This window comes from Onychomys torridus, chromosome X (genome assembly GCF_903995425.1).
Source record: "Onychomys torridus chromosome X, mOncTor1.1, whole genome shotgun sequence".
NCBI lineage: Eukaryota > Metazoa > Chordata > Mammalia > Rodentia > Cricetidae > Onychomys > Onychomys torridus.
The window spans coordinates 50,085,266-50,104,330 of record NC_050466.1 but is presented as its reverse complement, the minus strand read 5'-3'; the positions used below and the strand labels follow the sequence as shown (position 1 = coordinate 50,104,330).

General features: G+C 36.2%; 1 protein-coding gene across 2 annotated transcripts in view; it reads left to right on the top strand.

Annotated features, from left to right (window-relative positions):
* Window positions 1-19,065, top strand: part of Gabra3 (gamma-aminobutyric acid type A receptor subunit alpha3) — a 250,595-nt gene that overhangs the window by 198,049 nt on the left and 33,481 nt on the right. For both annotated transcript variants that reach the window (XM_036174563.1, XM_036174562.1), the window contains one exon: window positions 5,924-6,006. In XM_036174563.1, the coding sequence (XP_036030456.1) occupies window positions 5,924-6,006 (83 nt within the window). The remainder of the gene's footprint in view (window positions 1-5,923; window positions 6,007-19,065) is intronic.

Here is a 19,065-nt window from a genome sequence, read left to right as displayed (position 1 = left end):
GTACAAGCTTCCATTCCCAGCAGCAGTGGAGGAGTGTTCCTTTTCCTCCACATCCTCTCCAGCATAAGCTGTCTTCAGTGTTTTTGATCTTAGCCATTCTGACAGGTGTAAGGTGTTATCTCAGAGTCATTTTGATTTGCATTTCCCAGATAATTAGGGATGTTGAGCAATTCCTTAAGTATCTTTCAGCCTTTTGAGCTTTCTCTGTTGAGAATTCTCTGTTTATTTCTATAGCCCATTTCTTAATTGGACTGTTGGGCATTTTGATGTCTAATTTTGGATTCCTGAGTATGTGAACAAGTTGGTCTCTGTTTCTCTTGTGCTCTTTTCCTTTTATCCAATTCTGTTTTTGTCCAATTCTGATGTGTTTTTTCTCATAATATTATATTATTATATTAGGGTTTTTATTGCTGTGGATAGATACCATGACTATAGCAACTTATAAAGGAAAACATTTAATTGGGGATAGCTTGCAGTTCCTTAGGTTTTGTCCATTATTATCATGGTGGGATATGTACAGGCAGACATGATGCTAAAGAAGGAGCTGAGGGTTCTACATCTTGATTTATAGGCAACAGAGTATAAACTGTGTTCTACACTTGGTGTAGCCTGAGCATAGGAGACCTCAAATCCCACCCCCATAGTGACACACTTCCTCCAACAAGGCTACATCTACTCCATCAATGCCACATCTTCTGATAGTGCCACTCCCTATGGGCACCATTTTCTCTCAAACCACCACAATTATATTTTACTATTATCCCATGGAAGCCTGTTTATTTTCTGATGAGAGACAGAAAGTTTGTAGATCCTAACATGGGGAAATTTGAGGAGGAAGTGGGATGAGTAGAGGGATGAGAAAATATAATCAGGATATATTATGTGAGGAAAAAGAAAATAAAAATAAAAATTTATTTTGGAGAAAAAATATGCTGCAAATAAAACTCAGTTTTCTAGAACTTCAGACATATTTGAAACCCTTTTTGTCTAACTCATAACCCCTCAATACAAGTTTTCAATAGAAATATATACTTTAATGAATGAAAAAATAATAGTAATTCAGTGAACTAGGCTCTTGGCATGCATTAAAAAAGATAAGAATTCCTAACGTACAGTAAAGAAAACAAATAGATAATACATAGAAAAATAAATTCTATGGCCCAGCATATCTTAGATAATATGAGAAAAGGAAGAGTATGGTAAAGTTTATTGTCTATGTAGGTGAAGGATAGGAAGGAGAGTTCATTCCATGTAGCCCTCCTTTAGAAACTAGTGATTAGCCTAAGGTTAAAGGAAGTTCAAAGGAAGATTTCTGAGTACTGAGAAATGAACTCTCCATCAGGTTTGCTTTACCAGTTTGTTTAGCTGGACTATTTCCTTGGTTGAATGGCTAAAATCTAGATCAAAATGTAACCTATACTAAATAAAGTCAAGATGGCAAAAGAAAAAAAAATAAATCAAGTCCTCCAGCTATTGGATCAAGGAACATTCTGGTAAGACAGCACACAAATTCAACAGCCATGGTATCAGAGAGTCTGGAAAGAGCCAGAGTCCAGTGACCCAAGAAAGTAATAAGAGGGGAACATAGGGTAGGATCATTTTAGACTCTGAGTGGACATAGACTTTGATTCTGAACAAAGAAGGGAGTATACTTTTAACAGAGTAGCAAGTTAGGAGGCCATAGCAGTAATACAACATGGACTTATTACTATGGTGGCATAAAAAGTCTGCTTAAAGCAAAGGATTGGGTGACAAAGGAACCAGAGTGTCAAAATACAAGTAAAATAAGGGCATTTTTAATAATGGGAGGTCATATGGGCATACCCATGCATGACTTGACTTTAAAAGGCTTTAGATTCCTATCTGCATCTGCCTCTCCTAAAGGAGATAAAGGATAATCTCTTCTTTACTGCTTGGTATTTACATAGAAATCAAATCAGCCAAAACCATGGATCACGACTGAAATTCTATGATATTGATATTGTACTTTGAAGAGTCTCTGATCTTTCTTTTTGAAAAGCCTATTAAAAACCTGTAGGTAGGGCTGGAGAGATGGCTCAGAGTTTAAGAGTACCCGCTGCTCTTCCAGAGGTCCTGAGTTCAATTCCCAGCACATGGTGGCTCACAACCATCTGTAATGAGATCTGGCACCATCTTCTGTATCCATAATAAATAAATAAATCTTAAAAAAAGGAGAAAAAATCCCTATAGGTAATGTAACCTGCTGAGTTATTCAGTGTTGCTCATGTTTGTGTGTGTGTGTGTGTGTGTGTGTGTGTGTGTGTGATGTGTGTTTAGGGCTGACCACTTAGGACTGGACAATAGATTAGGGGACTCATCTCTGGAGAGAACTGTATTTAAATAAAGAAATTTAAGTGTGTATATTCTTCACAATGCCATCCTTTACTTCATCTTGCTTACCATTGTGGTTTCATCCTGGTTGATCATATTTTCATAAGGTCTTCTATGGTGGCCTTGTACAAAATAATTCTTTCATTTTCTCTGCACCTCTCAGAAAACTTTATGGATTGTTCTGGGACTGGATGTATACATTTTTCAAATTCCTCCTAAACAGGAAACACATCTAGTTGTGTGTCATTTAGCAACTGCCTACATGGCTCTTATTTTCAGTGTGTCATTTAAACAACAAAAGTTTGGAACCACATGATAACAAGGACCCTTGCAGTTCTAACTAATCCCTTGGATGTTGTGGAATAAAATATTTATTTAACTATGTAAAGATGTGTTGCATTTGTTTTGTTGCAGAATAATTTTTTAACTATGCAAAGATGTATTTCACTTGTTTATGTTGCATTTGTTTAACTATGTAAAGATGTGTTCCTGTTTTACCTTCCCTGCCTAAGGCACCTGATTGGTCTAATAGAAAGCTGAACACCAACAGTTGGCTGTATAGGGATAGTCGGGGCTGGCGGGCAGAGAGAAAAGTGAAGCCACCCAGCTAGCAAGGACACAGCCAGCCAGCCAGCCAAGGTACAGATAGACAGAAGAAGCAGGAAAGCAGGATGGATAGTGGTAAATAATTATCAGGTTAGCACATAGATTAATTGAAATGAGTTAATTTAAGTTAAAAAAATGCTAGCTATAAACAAGCCTAAGCTAAGGCTTAGCATCAATAATTAATAATAAGTCTCCATGTTATGATTTGGAGGCTGGTGGTCCATGAAAGCATGCTAAACTTAGATACCTAAAACTTTTCATGTGTCTTGAAGAAAACATCAAATTTTAAGCCAGCCTGTAATATCCCACCAATCTGACTTTCAAAGGGCATAAATGGGACTTCAAAATTCACAGAAGAAGACACAAGAGAAATATATTTCACAGAGAAACCTACTCCTCATGTTGGATACTGAAAAGTTTCCAGGATTTAATAAAATCGTGTTCCTTCTCTCCACTTACATTATTGTTTCGAAGATACTGCCTCTTATGAGTAATGTCAACCGGAAATTATTTTATGTCTACTTGGCAGCTTTTAGGATGTAGAGAATAAGACCATAGCAAATACATTATAAAGGCAGGATACAAAGGTAGTGATTTCTGATTAGGAACAGAACTGATCTATAATAACTTTCTTATCTTCTTTTCTATCCATTTCTTACCCATCCTACCTAACCAAAGGAAAAAAGCCTGATTATATGTGGGCAGAGTTTTTTATTAGCTATGCTGTGTGTGTGTGTGTGTGTGTGTGTGTGTGTGTGTGTGTGTGTGTGTAGTTCTTAGACTAATAGTATTATAATCCCTTCACATTTTTTTTGCAAAAGAAAAGACCATTACTGATCCAGGGTAATGGTCACAACTACTGCTCTGTCTGTATTAATGGATTGGCCAAATAGGTAGGTATTATTTTTCTCCTTCTATGCCAGTGATCTCTGTGAGGTCAATAATTATGGCTTATGTCTGTCTTATTCTTTCATATTTTCTTCATGTTTTCCCACAACTACTTTATACCCAGGAAATGTTTATCCAAAGTAAGCATGGGTGATTAAAGATTCCCTCACATGACTAATACATTACACATGAGATGAAGAGCTATTTACCCTCTAATGTATAGAAAGTAGTTAATGTAGCAAGACCTTTGGACTTGCTCCAGACTTCCATGTTGTGTTTCTGATCAAATCACACAAAGTCTTTGTATTTGTCACTCTGAAACAGAAATGATACTGTTGCTCCCAATATATTCCTTACAAGACCACCACAGGGGTCAAATAGAGTGAACCTTCTCTTTTGTTCCAGGCAACCAGGTTCCCTATGATGTAAGCAGACTTGAATGGAATTACTCAATGTGAATGTGTTTTAGAACTTGTAAAATGCTGTGAATAGCTTGAGTTATTAGCAATGATCCTTATAATGATAATAATTACACAAGAACCTCCTATGCCTTCCTAGATGTATGGATATCTATAATTTGACTTTTAATATAAATGTTTCCTAGTATATCACTCATTTCAACCAAACTGGAGCAGTATTGGGCAACAGTGTTCTGCCAATAAGCACCTGCTGAGATTTTGCTACCTGACACTGTTATAGTGGCACCATGGTTAGGAAGAGTAATGAATGAAGACTCTACATATTGAACTCCTTACATACCTCTCTCTCTATTGCCTTGACATGAAACAAAACAAATTCCTCTATGTGATATGTTGATATTCTATTAAGCAGAAATTATAGTTCCAAGGAAAATCTGGGTGCTATAAAGCCATGAGCAAAAATGCCTCTGTAAAGAAGGAAGGCATTGAGAGGATGAACAAAATTCCAATGGATGACCAGCTTCTTAGCTTATTAAAATACCATGAGCATGACAGAAACTGTTTCCCATATACACAGGAGGTATGAAGACTAGATAAAAATAACCTATTAATGCCAGGTGCCAAGCAGCTCTAAATGTTTACTGTGTGGGAATTATTTCTGTATGTATGTATGTATGTATGTATGTATGTATGTATGTATGTATGTATGTATCTATCTATCTATCTATCTATCTATATGTGTGTGTGTATGTATGTATGTATGTATGTATGTATGTATGTATGTATTACCTGTCTGTCTTTCTGTCTGTCTATCTATATATGAGAATACTGTTGGAGCCAATGGCAGCTCATCCTTAAAAGATTGGCAAGAATTCACAAGGAAACATTGAAATGGATTATTTTGACAGACTAATGCAAGGAAATGAACATATAAATATGTCAAATCATACCCCATCAGTATTTATTTCCACTGAGAAATTTAAGAATGATCCTTCCTATTTATGCTTCTGTTGAAAGTTCTTCAGATTTGACCTTTGAAGTTTGAAGTTTTTGATTCCCTCCATTACCTTTGTATTTTTGGAGTGGTGTGTGTGTGTGTGTGTGTGTGTGTGTGTGTGTGTGTGTGTGTGTGTATGTGTGTGTGTGTATACATTGTGTGTACATGTGTGTTCTCCTACAACAATGTGTTAATTTTTTCTCTGTTAAATCATAACAAGTATACTTTTTCTACACCTCTCTTCCCTATAATGTACTCTTTAAATTGGCTACCTCATATAATAGCCTGTTGGGAAGAATTCTTTCTGAAATAATGAAGCTGTGATCAGGAGTGAATGAATCAGGACTTGCTGTTTGTATGCTTCTTGAAGGGCAGCTAAGTACCATTACGCCAAATACATATTTTTTCCCTAAAGGTGGTAAGGTGGGATTCACATCAGCTGTAACTAAAAACAAGCAATACTGGCTGCTGCTTTGAGAAAGTCCCTAGCTCACTTAATCCACTGTTTGTTAGCATACAGACTTCACTTACAGTGAAAATAAGCAAGCAAAATCCCATGGTAGTCTTAGGAGTACTCCAATGATGTTGACTGGGAGCTGAACTTTATGTTTAATAGCATTTATCTTGGCTGTATTTCATGTTCTGTTATCTCTTCTTTTAGGTTAACAATACATGCTGAATGTCCTATGCATTTGGAAGATTTCCCCATGGATGTGCATGCCTGCCCACTGAAGTTTGGAAGCTGTATGTATTTTCTGAGTTTTGTTTGTCTGATATGCTTCCAGAAAAATATAATATATTCTATTTTGTTGGAAATTCCAAATACTAAGTTTAATTCTTGCTGTTATGGAGTGGGTCAGGATAGTAGGGTCAAGTAGTACTAACTGATCAAGAGTAGTAGACTTAACCTTTAACAGGCTTTTTTTTTTCTCTTAAAAAAAACTTATTCCATTATTTCAGAGTAATTATTATCATTAGATGGTAACATCAACATTTGTCCTTTTCCAGAACACAGAGCAAGGACTGATAAAGAATGTTAGCTTCCTAAGGACAAGAGAATGTGAAATATTTTTGTTACTATCAATTCTCCCTGCACCTCCACTTACTACTATCCATTTCCCAACAATAAATGATAAATAGGAGGGACAGCTGTGGAAATTTGCTCATGTTTTAGAGTACTGCCTTTCCCATTTGCTGTAAATCTTGCAGAGAAGACAATAGAGTACATTTTCAAATGAATTACAGATGTCAAAATTGAATATACTTGAGAGAAATTTTGAACATAAGAATATCTGAGTAAGTTATCAGAGTAATATGTCAAGATCTGTGTTGATCACATCTGAATGATATTGAAATAGAAACTGCATTTGAAAACTCTCAAGTAATTATTTGTGACATATTTTATCAATTATTAGTTTGTAAAATATTTATAGACCATCTCTTGTGTAACAGCCTCTATTCTATGAGTTTGAAATGCAATTCATTAATAAAACAAAATCCTTAGCCTTATGGAGCTCATATTATTGATAAGAATATGATAGTGATATATAAAATAAACATTGAATAAAAGTAAGGTAAAACTAAGCATAAAATAAGCAGAACCATGGAAAAACTTTGAATACATAGTAACTATACACATGTATATGATGTAGTATGATATTTCAGACTCATATATAATATAATATAATATAATGTAATATAATATATAATACAATGATTAATTTTAGATAACTAACATTTCCATCATTTCCAGTATTTATCACTTCTTTTTTTCCCTTTTTTAAATTTATTATATTTGTGTTTTACACATCAGCCATGGGTTCCCCTGTCCTCCCCCCTCCCGCCCCCGCCCCCTCCTTCTCCCCAGCCCCTTCCCTCGATTCCCATCTCCTCCAGGGCCAAGACTCCCCTGGGGATTCAGTTCATCCTGGTGGATTCAGTACAGGCAGGTCCAGTCCCCTCCTTCCAGGCTAAGCAAAGTGTCCCTGCATAAGCCCAAGGTTCCAAACAGCCAGCTCATGCACTAAGGACAGGTCTGGGTCCCACTGCCTGGGTGCCTCCCAAACAGTTCAAGCTATTCAATTGTCTCACTTATCCAGAGGGCCTGCTCCAGCTGGGGGCTACACAGCCCCTGGCTCATAATTCATGTGCTTCCATTTGTTTGGCTATTTGTCCCTGTGTTCTTCCAATCTTGGTCTCAACAATTCACACTCTTACAATTCCTCCTCTTTCTTGACAATTGAACTCCTGGAGCTCCACCTGGGGCCTGGCAGAGGATCTCTGCAACCACTTCCATCAGTTATTGGATGAGAGAGTTCCAGCACAACCTTTAGGGTGTTTGACCATCCAATCAGCAGACCAGGTCAGATCAGGCTTTCTCTCGACCATAATGCTAAGAGCATTCAACATCTTCCATTATTTACTTTGAAATGTGCAGGCATAACACTTGCAAACAATAGTCTCTGTGCTGGGCAATAAAACATTATGGTATTCCTAACTGCATTATGATAGCTGTTAGATATCTATCCTCTTAATTTTACCTACCTGTACATTTTCTCTAATAAGGCAATCATTACCAGTCTATTTCAGTTTCATTGACAACCAAATATATCATCCATGGAAGCACAACTCACTCTCCTTATTCTTATTATGTATAAATTAAAATATTTCAAAAAATTACATAAGATTAGACATTATATGATGAAGTGGGGCAAATGATGCAGAAATCTGAGGAAATAATGTTCTAGGTATTATAGACACATCTCAGGAAAAAAGATCTGAAGTGAGAAAAGTTTTTGGCTCGTTCAATAAACATCAGAGCAACCATATGGCTGCACAGTGGGCATAAGAATGAAATGTACTAGGTAGAGATGAGATTATAAACTCAGCTAGAGCCTCCAGAATCTTCTAGAACATTGAAGGTCCTTGGATTATATTCTGTGGGTAAACAGGGAATGAATGGAACATTTTGAATTAAAGGTTGGTATTGTCTAACTTATTTTTAAAGAATAATGTATTAGGGGTTTTGAAACTTTTTAATAAAGAAAAATATAATTAGAGAGTCCAGTGAAGTTTATTTTGCAATATTTAAGGTGAGATGTGGTGATGGAGGTTATTGAAATCTTCCCAGTGATCATGGCTCAAGTTACCTGTGATAGTACTAAAGGTGATGAGAAGTGTCTATGCTATGAAAAGACCTATTATAGCAAGATCCCCTGATAAGAATTAGTTGTGTAGTAGAGGGAAAACTCAAAGGTAACTAAGAGACAGCAATCCTAATGAATTTTCTGTCAAATGAGACAAGTAGTGTTAGAAATGAGAGCAGCAGGTTTGAGAAGGGAGCTGACTTGAAATTACCCTTCAGAAATGAACCTTATTAGAAGAGATGTGAGATCCATGATCAACACTTGAGTTGTAAGAGCAATTAGAAGAAATAGAACATACATCATAGGCAACACAACAGGGTCCAAAAAGGAAAGAGAAACTTCCCTTGAAAATCTAGAAAGGAACTTCATTAAGCTTAAAATAAAAAAGAGTATAATAGATAGCTTAAATTGAAAGAGTAAGAGAGATAGGCACCATGGATAGAGTGGCAGGGGTGTAAAGGACCCACAGGGGAAAAGGCAGGGACAAACATAATAGCCAGGAGGTAGTTAGGCAGCCTCACCATTATTCAAAGTCAGTGTTGAGAAAGTGTCAAAGTTGTTTCCTGAGACAAGAGAAGCAGAAATAAGAAAGAAAACCTATTTGTCTATTACCTCTGTAGGACCAGAAACCAGAGCAGGAGATGGATGGTTAGATTGCTCCAGGCTGAGCATCTAATCTCTTAAGGTGCAAAGCATCTTAAATAGACAGGCCCATGATCTAATGGAGAGTTATTTCTGAAGAAAGGAAAGGCCTTCTTATAGATTAACTTGTTCCTATGGTTTCTCCATCCCTGGGAATGTTTGCTAGTTCTTACTATGATTCACAGCTTGGTCTACATTCATCCCTATGAAGAAAGAATGAAATAAAAACCTAATAGGAACAACTTTAAAAAAACAAAAAACAAAAAACATTGTCTTTTCTATAGTTTCTCTATGCTAAAAAGAGGAGTAGAATGGGGAGGAGGAGGGAAGTGGGGTAAGAAATGAATGTAAGAAGATGAGGAGAGAACTCATCAAGCTATCAGCTTTAAAACTTAAAGGACTATGTACTAACTATAACGGAAGAGTAAAAACACATTAAATTCAACTAAAGATGTAATCCATCTTAATCCTTTAGGGAAATAAGTTGGAAAGTCTTGCACACAGTCTGCACAGGCAGAGAAGAATGAACTCTCTATGTTAGAAATATGGCTTCCACCAAGAAGCTCTAAGGCTTTATGAACCATGTTTGAAATTAAATAAAACTAAATTATTAGATATCAATGGGTATTAAGTTATGTTCTAAAAACAAGATCTAAAAGCAAAATCACAGTGTACACAGAGACATATAGGTGAACCTAATCCTAATATCAGAGTTTAGGGACAAGGAATTTAAAATTTTCATGGCAATGTGTTGTTGCACACACAGCAGAGAGGGATTGCGTGGGAGACAAGTGGATCCCTGGAGCTCTCTAATCAGCCAGTATAGGCCAGTTGGTGAGTTGCAAGTTCAATTGGAAACCCTAATTAAAATTAATAATAATGTGTCACATGACTGAGGCACACAATGTTAACCTCTGACTTCCATATGCACTCATATGCATGCACACATAAAAAACACAGACAAATACATATAACACATGTGGGTACTGTCTTTAAGACATAAGAGATAAATATGAATTAAACAGATAAAAGATATTTTGAACAGAAATTTGACATCTTTAAATAAAAATAAATTGGAAAATATTTACAGAAAAGTACAACTGAAATTCATAGTTCATGGATAGATAAAACAGAAGACAGGATTAGATAGCTAAAGAATAGGCAACAGAAAATAGAGAAATAGTAGAACAGAAAGAAAAATCAGAAAAGAATAAACACATCGAGAATGGTGAAGAAATTATTATGTGTAACTAAAAATATACTGTGAAAATTTCATACATGTATATTTCACAAAAGAAAAAGGAACTTTTAAAACTGATGAAAATTATTAATTCAAAGTCTCAAGATGCATACAGATAAATATAAAGAAAACAATGCTGATTTTAAAGTTTATATAGAAATATTAAGATGCTAAGAAAACTTAAGAGTCTTGAATAAGAATAAATCCACAGAACTCACAATGATATCAAACCTACTTGAAGCTATAGTAATTTAGACAAGATATTATTGTTACAAAGATAAAAAATAGTGCAGAATTAACGAGACAAGGAGGGAGATGTTGGATGTTTTATATATATTCCAGATGGATTGAAAATCTAAGAAAAAGAGGCTATCAACCTGAGGAGAGACATAAGAGGGATTTGAGGGGGGTGTTTGAAAGGGCATCGAGGAAGACTATCTGGGGAGGGGCTGGAGGAGGAAAGCAATGTAATTTTATTTCAATTAAAAACACATTTAAAACCCAGAACTTTTAGATGAAAATATAGGAGAATATCCTCATGAATTGGAGAAGGTAGAGATCAATTGAACACTGGCATAGACTGAAACTGAGAAGATACCTAGGATATACTAAATATTAAGGATTTCTACTTAATCAAAATAGCATTAAGAGAACAATAAGGCAGGGTGGGAAGGGCAGAGTGTGATGGTGCAGGCTTATAACTTTAGCACTCAAGAATCTGAGGCAAAAGGACTGATGTGAGTTTGAGGCCAGTCTGTGACGCATAGTGAGTTCCAGGATGCCTGAGTTATAAAGTAATATTCTGTCTAAACAAAAATAAATAAACAAACAAAGGGGAAAAAAGAAAAACAAAAAGATACTAAGAAAGCTTTTCATAGGATGGGAAAAACATTTGTGGTACATATAATTTGTTTTATGACAAAAATGTTCAAATGCATAAGACTCTCTAGAGGAAGCAAATAAAAAAACCTTAGGATTTCTTTGTTTCTCTCTCACATAAGGACTTACTGAGTAGCTGATACTTACTTTAGCAAAGAAACAAAGATTCAAATCTAAAGTGTTCTACTATACATTCAATAAAGTAAGTATTATGAAAAACGCAGGAAATTCCACACATGGGTGAAGTTTTAGAGCAAATCCATACTGTCCTGAGTTATGATAAGTATATAGATTTGTAGCAAATTTGGGGGAAATTGGTCATACCTCATAATACTGAACATATACATATGAAAACTTTGCATTTCTTGCCATCTGTATATAAATGTTTATCAATATTCATATAACAGCTATAGCACAACTAGGTGTAATATATTCATACTGGAAGCTACCTCCAGGCCATCAGAATGAGTTAAAAATGTTAGATACACTCACACCAAAATACAATAATATTATGGCAATTATGCTCAACAAGTTAAATAACATCACAGATAACTTACAGAGAAAAGCCATGTATCTAAGCACACCTGCCGTATGCTTCTATTCCTGTTATATGCAAAAACAGGGAACATTAATCTGTGGTAGAAGCCCTCAGTAACTGATGTATAATTGCTCTTGATACCATTTCCAAATTCCTGATACTAACATATGATTAGGATTAATCCTACTAATTTGGATTAATATAGTATAGGATTCACATGTTAGATGTTACAAATGATATGAATTTTAAATAGAACTAGAGTCACAGTACGAAATTTCTAGTTTTACTTGCAAAATCTGTTATCTTTTGGGAGAATACCCTCAGTGTTTGGATATAATTTACTACTGTTCTAATTTCATTTTAGTTGCTGTGATAAATTACCCTGACAAAAACAACTTAGGATAGAAAATGGTTTGATTCAGCTTACAATTCCATGTTATAGTGTATCCTTGTGAGAAGGCCAACTCAGGAACTTCAGTCAGCTAGTCGCATCGCATTCATAGTCAAAAGCACAGAGAAATTAATGCACGTATGATGTATGATGACTTATTTGCTTGTGCCAAGCCCAGTTCCTCTATTAATACAGTCCTAGAAACACTGCCTAGGGAATGGTGCCATCCACAATGCGCTGGATGTTCTCATGTCAATTAAGTCAGTCCCCAAAAGACAAGTTGCCTTAGTTTGCTTTCTACTGCTGTGATTAACAACATTCTGAACCAAAGCAACTTGGTGAGGAAAGAGTTTATTTGGTTTATGATCACAGTCTATCATTGAAGGATATTAAGTTAGGAACTCAAGCAGAAACCTAGAGGCAGGAATTGAATGAAAGAGAGATCATGGAGGGATACTTCTTACTGGCTTGATCCTCCTGGCTTCCTCAGCTACTTTTCTTATACAACCCAGGGCCACTTGCCTGGGGCAGCACCACCCATAGTAAGCTGGGCCCTCCTACATTAATCATAATCAAGAAAATACTCAATAGACTTGCCTCAGGCCAATATGATAGAGGCATTTTCTCATTTGAGATTTCCTCTTCCCAAATAACTCTAGCTTATGTCAAATTGACAGAAAATTAACCAACACATATACCCTCAGACCAGCCCAATGTAAATGTATTATTCTACGTTGTATGAAGTTCAGTTTAAGGTAACTATCACAACTACACACACACACACACACACACACACACACACACACACACACACACACATATATATATATAATATATATAAAATTTTGAAGAACAATTTGCCACTAGCAGCATATAGTACTAAAGGTACAGCACAAACATTCAGATTCTGTGCTAGCTAGTCTTAGGTCAACTTGACACAAGTTAGAGTTATCTGGAAGGAGGGAACCCCAATTGAGAAAATTTCTCCAAAAGATCTTGCTGTAAGGCAATTCTTTAATTATTTATGGGGGAGAGCCCAGCCCATTGTGGGCAGTTCCATCCCTATAGCTCCTGGATGCTATAAGAAAGCAGGCTGAGTGAGCCATGATGAGCAAGCCAGTGAGCAGCACTCCCTCATGGCCTCTGCACCAGGTCCTGCCTCCATGTTTCTGCCCTGTTTGAGTTCCTGTCCTGACTTCCTTTGGTGATGAACAGCAATGTGGAAGTATAAGCTAAATAAATCCTTTCCTCCCTAACTTGCTTTTAGGTCATAGTATTTCATTGCAGCAATGGAAACACTAGCTAAGACAGATTGTGACCACTTAACTCTGAAATATTCCTGAAAATTTCAAAACTTTTGACTCAGTGTGTCAGTTTCTTCTCTCTTCTTTTTGATTTTACACCATTGGTTTCTTCAAATTAAAAATAACTGTATCTATTGCTAAGATATAATTTTGATAAGAAAACACATATTTAAAACTTTGCTCATTTCTAATTTCTCTGAAATATCCAGAGTGGAAGTTTAATTTAGTTGTTGTCTGTCCAGATGGTATGGTGGGCTTAGTAAAGTAATAACTGTAAATAAAGACAAGAATAGGATCAAGATTGGAGAGGCTAAAGAAAAGACATTACTACAATAAATACTAAGGATATGGCAGGTGAAATTAAGGAACATTATCCTGGAAAGAAAATTGAGCACATCAAGAAGGAATGAATGATACACACTCTTAAATCATTGTGTGCAGTGTAGTGGTGTACTGTGTATCCTAATAAACTTGCCTGAGGATTGGAAGACAGAGCTAGCCACTAGATTAGACATAGAGGTCAGGCAGTGGTGGCACACACCTTTAATCCCAGCACTTGAGATCTCATGCCTTTGCTCTGGATTAAAGGGATGTGCCACCACTGTCTGGCTCTGTTTCTAATCTAGTGGCTGGTTCTGTCCTCTGATCCTCAGGAAAGTTTATTAGGGTACACAAAGAATATATCACCATAGCATAGTTAATACCTGAAATGTCACTGCTGACAAAAACATTTGTTGAAAGTTTCTTCTGGCAAACTTTGCTTCCAGGTCTCCTTCATGAAAGCAGTGATAAGATTTTCTAAATTGTCAGAAGAGTGTAGCTTCTGAATTACTAGGAGACACAGTCTCACAAAAACTTCCCAATTATGTGGCTCCTATACTCTTTTTGCCCCTTCTTCCACAGTGTACCCTGAGCCTTAGGAGCAGAAGTTGTTTTGTAGATGTATCATCCAGTGGAAGTGAGCTCCACACTTCTGCCTAAATATGAGCTGAACAAGGACAACATCAATGGACATGACGAAGTGGACAGGGAAAAGCCTATAAAGTCTCAACCCTACACAAAGAACTACGGGGAAACAGTCCTCTCCATAGAAGAGTGAATCTATTAGTTGTCCAATATAAATGACCATCCCTGAAAACATTCAAATGTGTAACATTACATAGAGTAAGAAGTAGATAAGTATATTTATATGACAACAATTAATGGAAAATGGGGTCTTGAATTTGAAAGTAAAGAGGGGTATATGGAATAATTTGGTGGGAGGAAAGGGAAGAGTGAAATGATGAAATTATAATTTCAAAAATAAGAGCAATAAATTTTTAAAGATGTCAAAAGAAACTTTAAACAACTTCCAGAAATCAACAAAATGCTCACAGTAATGTGAAGAGTATCGTTTTTAATAAATAAATAAATAAATACATAAATACATAAATAAATAAATTTAGTGTTCACTTCTAGTTTCAGTTAAAACTTATTTTCCCTGCACTAAGTTGTCAGAATTACATTACAACTAACTCCCTTTATCTCCTTCAAAAAATAGCAGTCTCCCTAATGAGGGCTACAACATCTGGCTTTTTACTAGTGTATAGTGTCGCACCCGCCTCGACCAGCAAGGATGACGCAACACCGGAGCTCTTCTTTAAGCAGTTTATTCAGGACCTTGTTACAAGCGATGTCTCTCCGGGCGAGCCTCTCCCAGCCCTTAAGTAGGCATGGGCTGCCAACCCTCAGCAGCCACGTGGGCGCTGTCCATTGGTCCATGCAAACGCAAGCAACACTCGATTCCAGCCACAGCCAAATAAGGATTTGTTTACCACTTCAAGCACTCGCCACCTGGAGGGCGGAGGGCGGAAGCCAGCGCCATCTTTAAGGTGCAGCTGCATGCAGCTCTCTACAGTATAGTAATTGTACAAAGTAAAGGGATATATCCTGACAGTTCTTTATACACATACAATGTACTTTAATTATACTTACTTCCTTTCTGATTTGCCTTCCACATTTCCATTCTCCTGTCTCTATAGTAGTTCTCCTTTTTTGTTTTCATGTTATTTTCCCCACTAGATTCTACATATGAGAAAACAAACAAACAACAACAAAAACAATGCCATATTAACTTTATTTACTAGTATAGAGTCAAGCTTCAAGATTTAGTTGGAATTTGGGAGTTAATATTCACTGTAGTCTATTCTACAAGTCAGTTTAAATTAAGAAATCTACTAAGAAATGTATTTCCTTTCTTAGGGTTAAAAATATCTTCTATCACCTACCTTTCACTTAAAAAAAGTTACACCAGGCAGTGGTGGCACATGCCTTTAATCCCAGCACTTGGGAGGCAGAGCCAGGCAGATCTCTGTGAGTTCGAGGCCAGCTTGGTCTCCAAAGTGAGTTCCAGGAAAGGTGCAAAACTACACAGAGAAACCCTGTCTCGAAAAACAAAAAAAAAAGTTACATGGTTAAAACTATTTTTTCTGTATTTTTCTCTAGTTCCTTCTCTATTTGGTACATATGCTTAGAGTACACCTATTCCTAAACAGAGACACACCTGCTTGTATCTTCACATTTTCCTATTCAGTAGTCCTAATGTTGTCTGTTCAAAGGGCAATAAATAAGAAATACAGAGCCAATTGAAGAGTTAAAAGCCAAGAGGTCAGAGCAATAGCTGAGAGCTGAAAATCTTACCCTTCACTGTTTGCTCTGTCTTTCCTCTCTGCAAGAGAGCTACTTCCTGTGTTTTTCTCTTTTTTATAGACTTTCTGTTCTGCCTTCTCATTGGTTGTAAACCCAACCACATGACCTCCTCTTCACTGCCTGTTTATATAGACCTCCAGGTCTTCTATGGTTGGTATTGAGATTAAAAGCATGTGTCGCCATGCTGGCTGTATCTTTGAACACACAGAGATCTGTCTGGCTCTGCCTACCAAGTGCTGTGATTAAAGGCGTGCACCACCACCACCGCCCAGCTTCTGTTATGGCTTGCTCTGACCCCAAGGCAACTTTATTAACATACAAATAAAATCACATTTCAGTACAAATAAACTATTACTATAGATTTGTAAGAAATATTCCCTCTCTACAGTAACAATATTTTAAAGAGCTACAACTGGAATACTATATATGTCATAACCAACATAAGATTTTTTTTTCCAAAGCTGAATCACAACAAACCACCATCATCTATAGAAGTCTCCTGAAGGGTTTCAAATCGGAGCTGTAGATATAACATATTTGATCCATTCAGTATTTATAGCTTTAAAAAAAAATTGTATACCAAAGGCTGGGAAGGTAGTTCAGTGAGTAAAGTGCTTGCAGTACAAGCATAAAAACCCAACCTTGGATCCCCAGTATCCACACAAATATCAAAGCATAGATGTACACACCTTGAACTCCTGCATTAGTGGGGTGGAGGTAGCATGACAGGAGAAAAGAACATTTCAGGAGCTCGCTGCCTGCTAACCCAGCTGCTAAAGTCTAAGTTCCAATATTTATTACTGCTTTATGAAATTAATGATCTGATAACACTAGGCTCAAATCTTACAACCAGCTGAGGCTCTGTGGTGACTAGTTCTTATACATGGTTTATATGGGCTCTCACATTCCTCATAATCACTCTGAATATAGGGTTTAATATAAATTCCTATTAATAACTTCCTTAAGATACAATTGAAATAATTCTTATATTTATATCTTTCAGGGTTTGAGAATTAAAAGATAGACTGAGGCAGCTGTGCTTCAAAATATATTGGAGGGTTTTCATCTCCTTGTAGAAATGGAAATTATTTTAGATATGTGCACAAAATATTTTTAAGTAATTAAGCTTCAGATATTAAAATTGTGTAGTGTATTAAAGGCAACTATAATTAAAATATTGTAATCTGTGCAATTGTGTGTGTATAGTTTTTCCCTATATATAAATATCCAAGGAGAAGTTAACTTTTTAACTTATACACAGTAGCAGATTAGTAAGGATAACCACTAATAGAACAATTGAATTTATTTATTGTACTTATTCACCTGCTTCTTGTGATGATGTGAAGTGATAACACAATGACATGATATGAGGTGAATGATAGCTTGTTCCATGCATTATGATACTAGAACAAGCATTATGATACTAGAACAATTGATCTGATAACAAAGAAAACTACTAAGTGATTAATAGATTGGTAGCATGTATAGTATGCATATGCTAGATAGACAAAAATTCATATCCCCAGTAGGAAGGAATACAATAGCAAAGGAGTCCATTATATTACTTCAAAGGGCATTTGACTTAACTTTCATGGACTTTTTTATTTCTGGAATTTTGCACCAATATTTTTGGAATGCATTGACCAAAAATAACTGAATTTTTGGAAAGAGAAACCACTGATAATAGGGGTGAGGTGTTAGTGCATAAGAAAGATGTAAAATTAAGATCTAAATTGCAAAAAGTAAGGTAAAGTTCAACAAGTTTTGTAATTCAGAACATGTACAAAGTGTGGATACTGGGAAATTCTAGGCATCAAAATATGTAATATATTACCAATATATGAAAATATCTACTGAAGCTGATGAGATAGCTCAATGGTCAAGTATGTGGTCGATTTTAGAGGAGGTTCCATGGGGTGCTGAGAAGAAGGTATATTCTTTTTTGTTTGGGTGGAATGTTCTGTAGATACCGATTAAGTCCATTTGAGTCATAACATCAGTTAAGTCCATTATGTCTCTGTTAAGTTTCAATTCAGCAGATCTGTCCAGAGGTGAAAGTGGGGTGTTGAAGTCTCCCACTATTAATGTGTGGGGTTTTATATGTGATTTAAGCTTTAGTAATGTTTCTTTTACATATGTGGGTGCCCTTGTGTTTGGGGCATAAATGTTCAGAATTAAAACTTCATCTTGGTGGATCTTTCCTGCAATGAGTATGTAATGTCCTTCTTGATCTCTTTTGATTGATTTTAGGTTGAAGTCTATTTTGCTGGATATTAGGATGGCTATACATGCTTGTTTCTTAAGACCATTTGATTGGAAAGTCTTTTCCCAGCCTTTTATTCTTAGGTAGTGTCTATCTTTGTATTTGAGGTGTGTTTCTTTTATGCTGCAGAAAGATGGGTCCTGTTTTCATATCCATTCTGTTGGTCTGTTTCTTTTTATAGGTGAATTAATTCCACTGATATTGATGGATATTAATGACCAGTGATTATTCATTCCTGTTATTATTTTTATTTTTTTGGTGGTAGTGTGCCTGTAGTTCTCTTCTTTGGGGTTTGCTGCTTTGGTGTTATCTATTACCTGTGTTTTCATGGGTGTATCTGCCTTCCTTAGGTTGGAATTTTCTTTCTAGTGCTTTCGGTAGGGCTGGGTTTGTGGATAAGTATTGTTTAAATCTGGCTTTGTCTTGGAATGTCTTGTTCACTCCATCTATGATGATTGAAAGTTTTGCTGGGTAGATTAGTCTAGGCTGGTATCCATGGTCTCTTAGTGTCTGCATTATATCAGTCCAGGTCCTTCTGGCTTTCAAAGTCTCCATTGAGAAATCGGGTGTTATTCTAATGGGTTTGCCTTTATAAGTCACTTGGCCTTTTCCCTTTGCTGCCCTTAATATTCTTTCTTTATTCTGCACATTTAGTTGTTTAATTATTATGTTGCAAGGGGACTTTTGGGGGGTCTAGTCTGTTTGGTGTTCT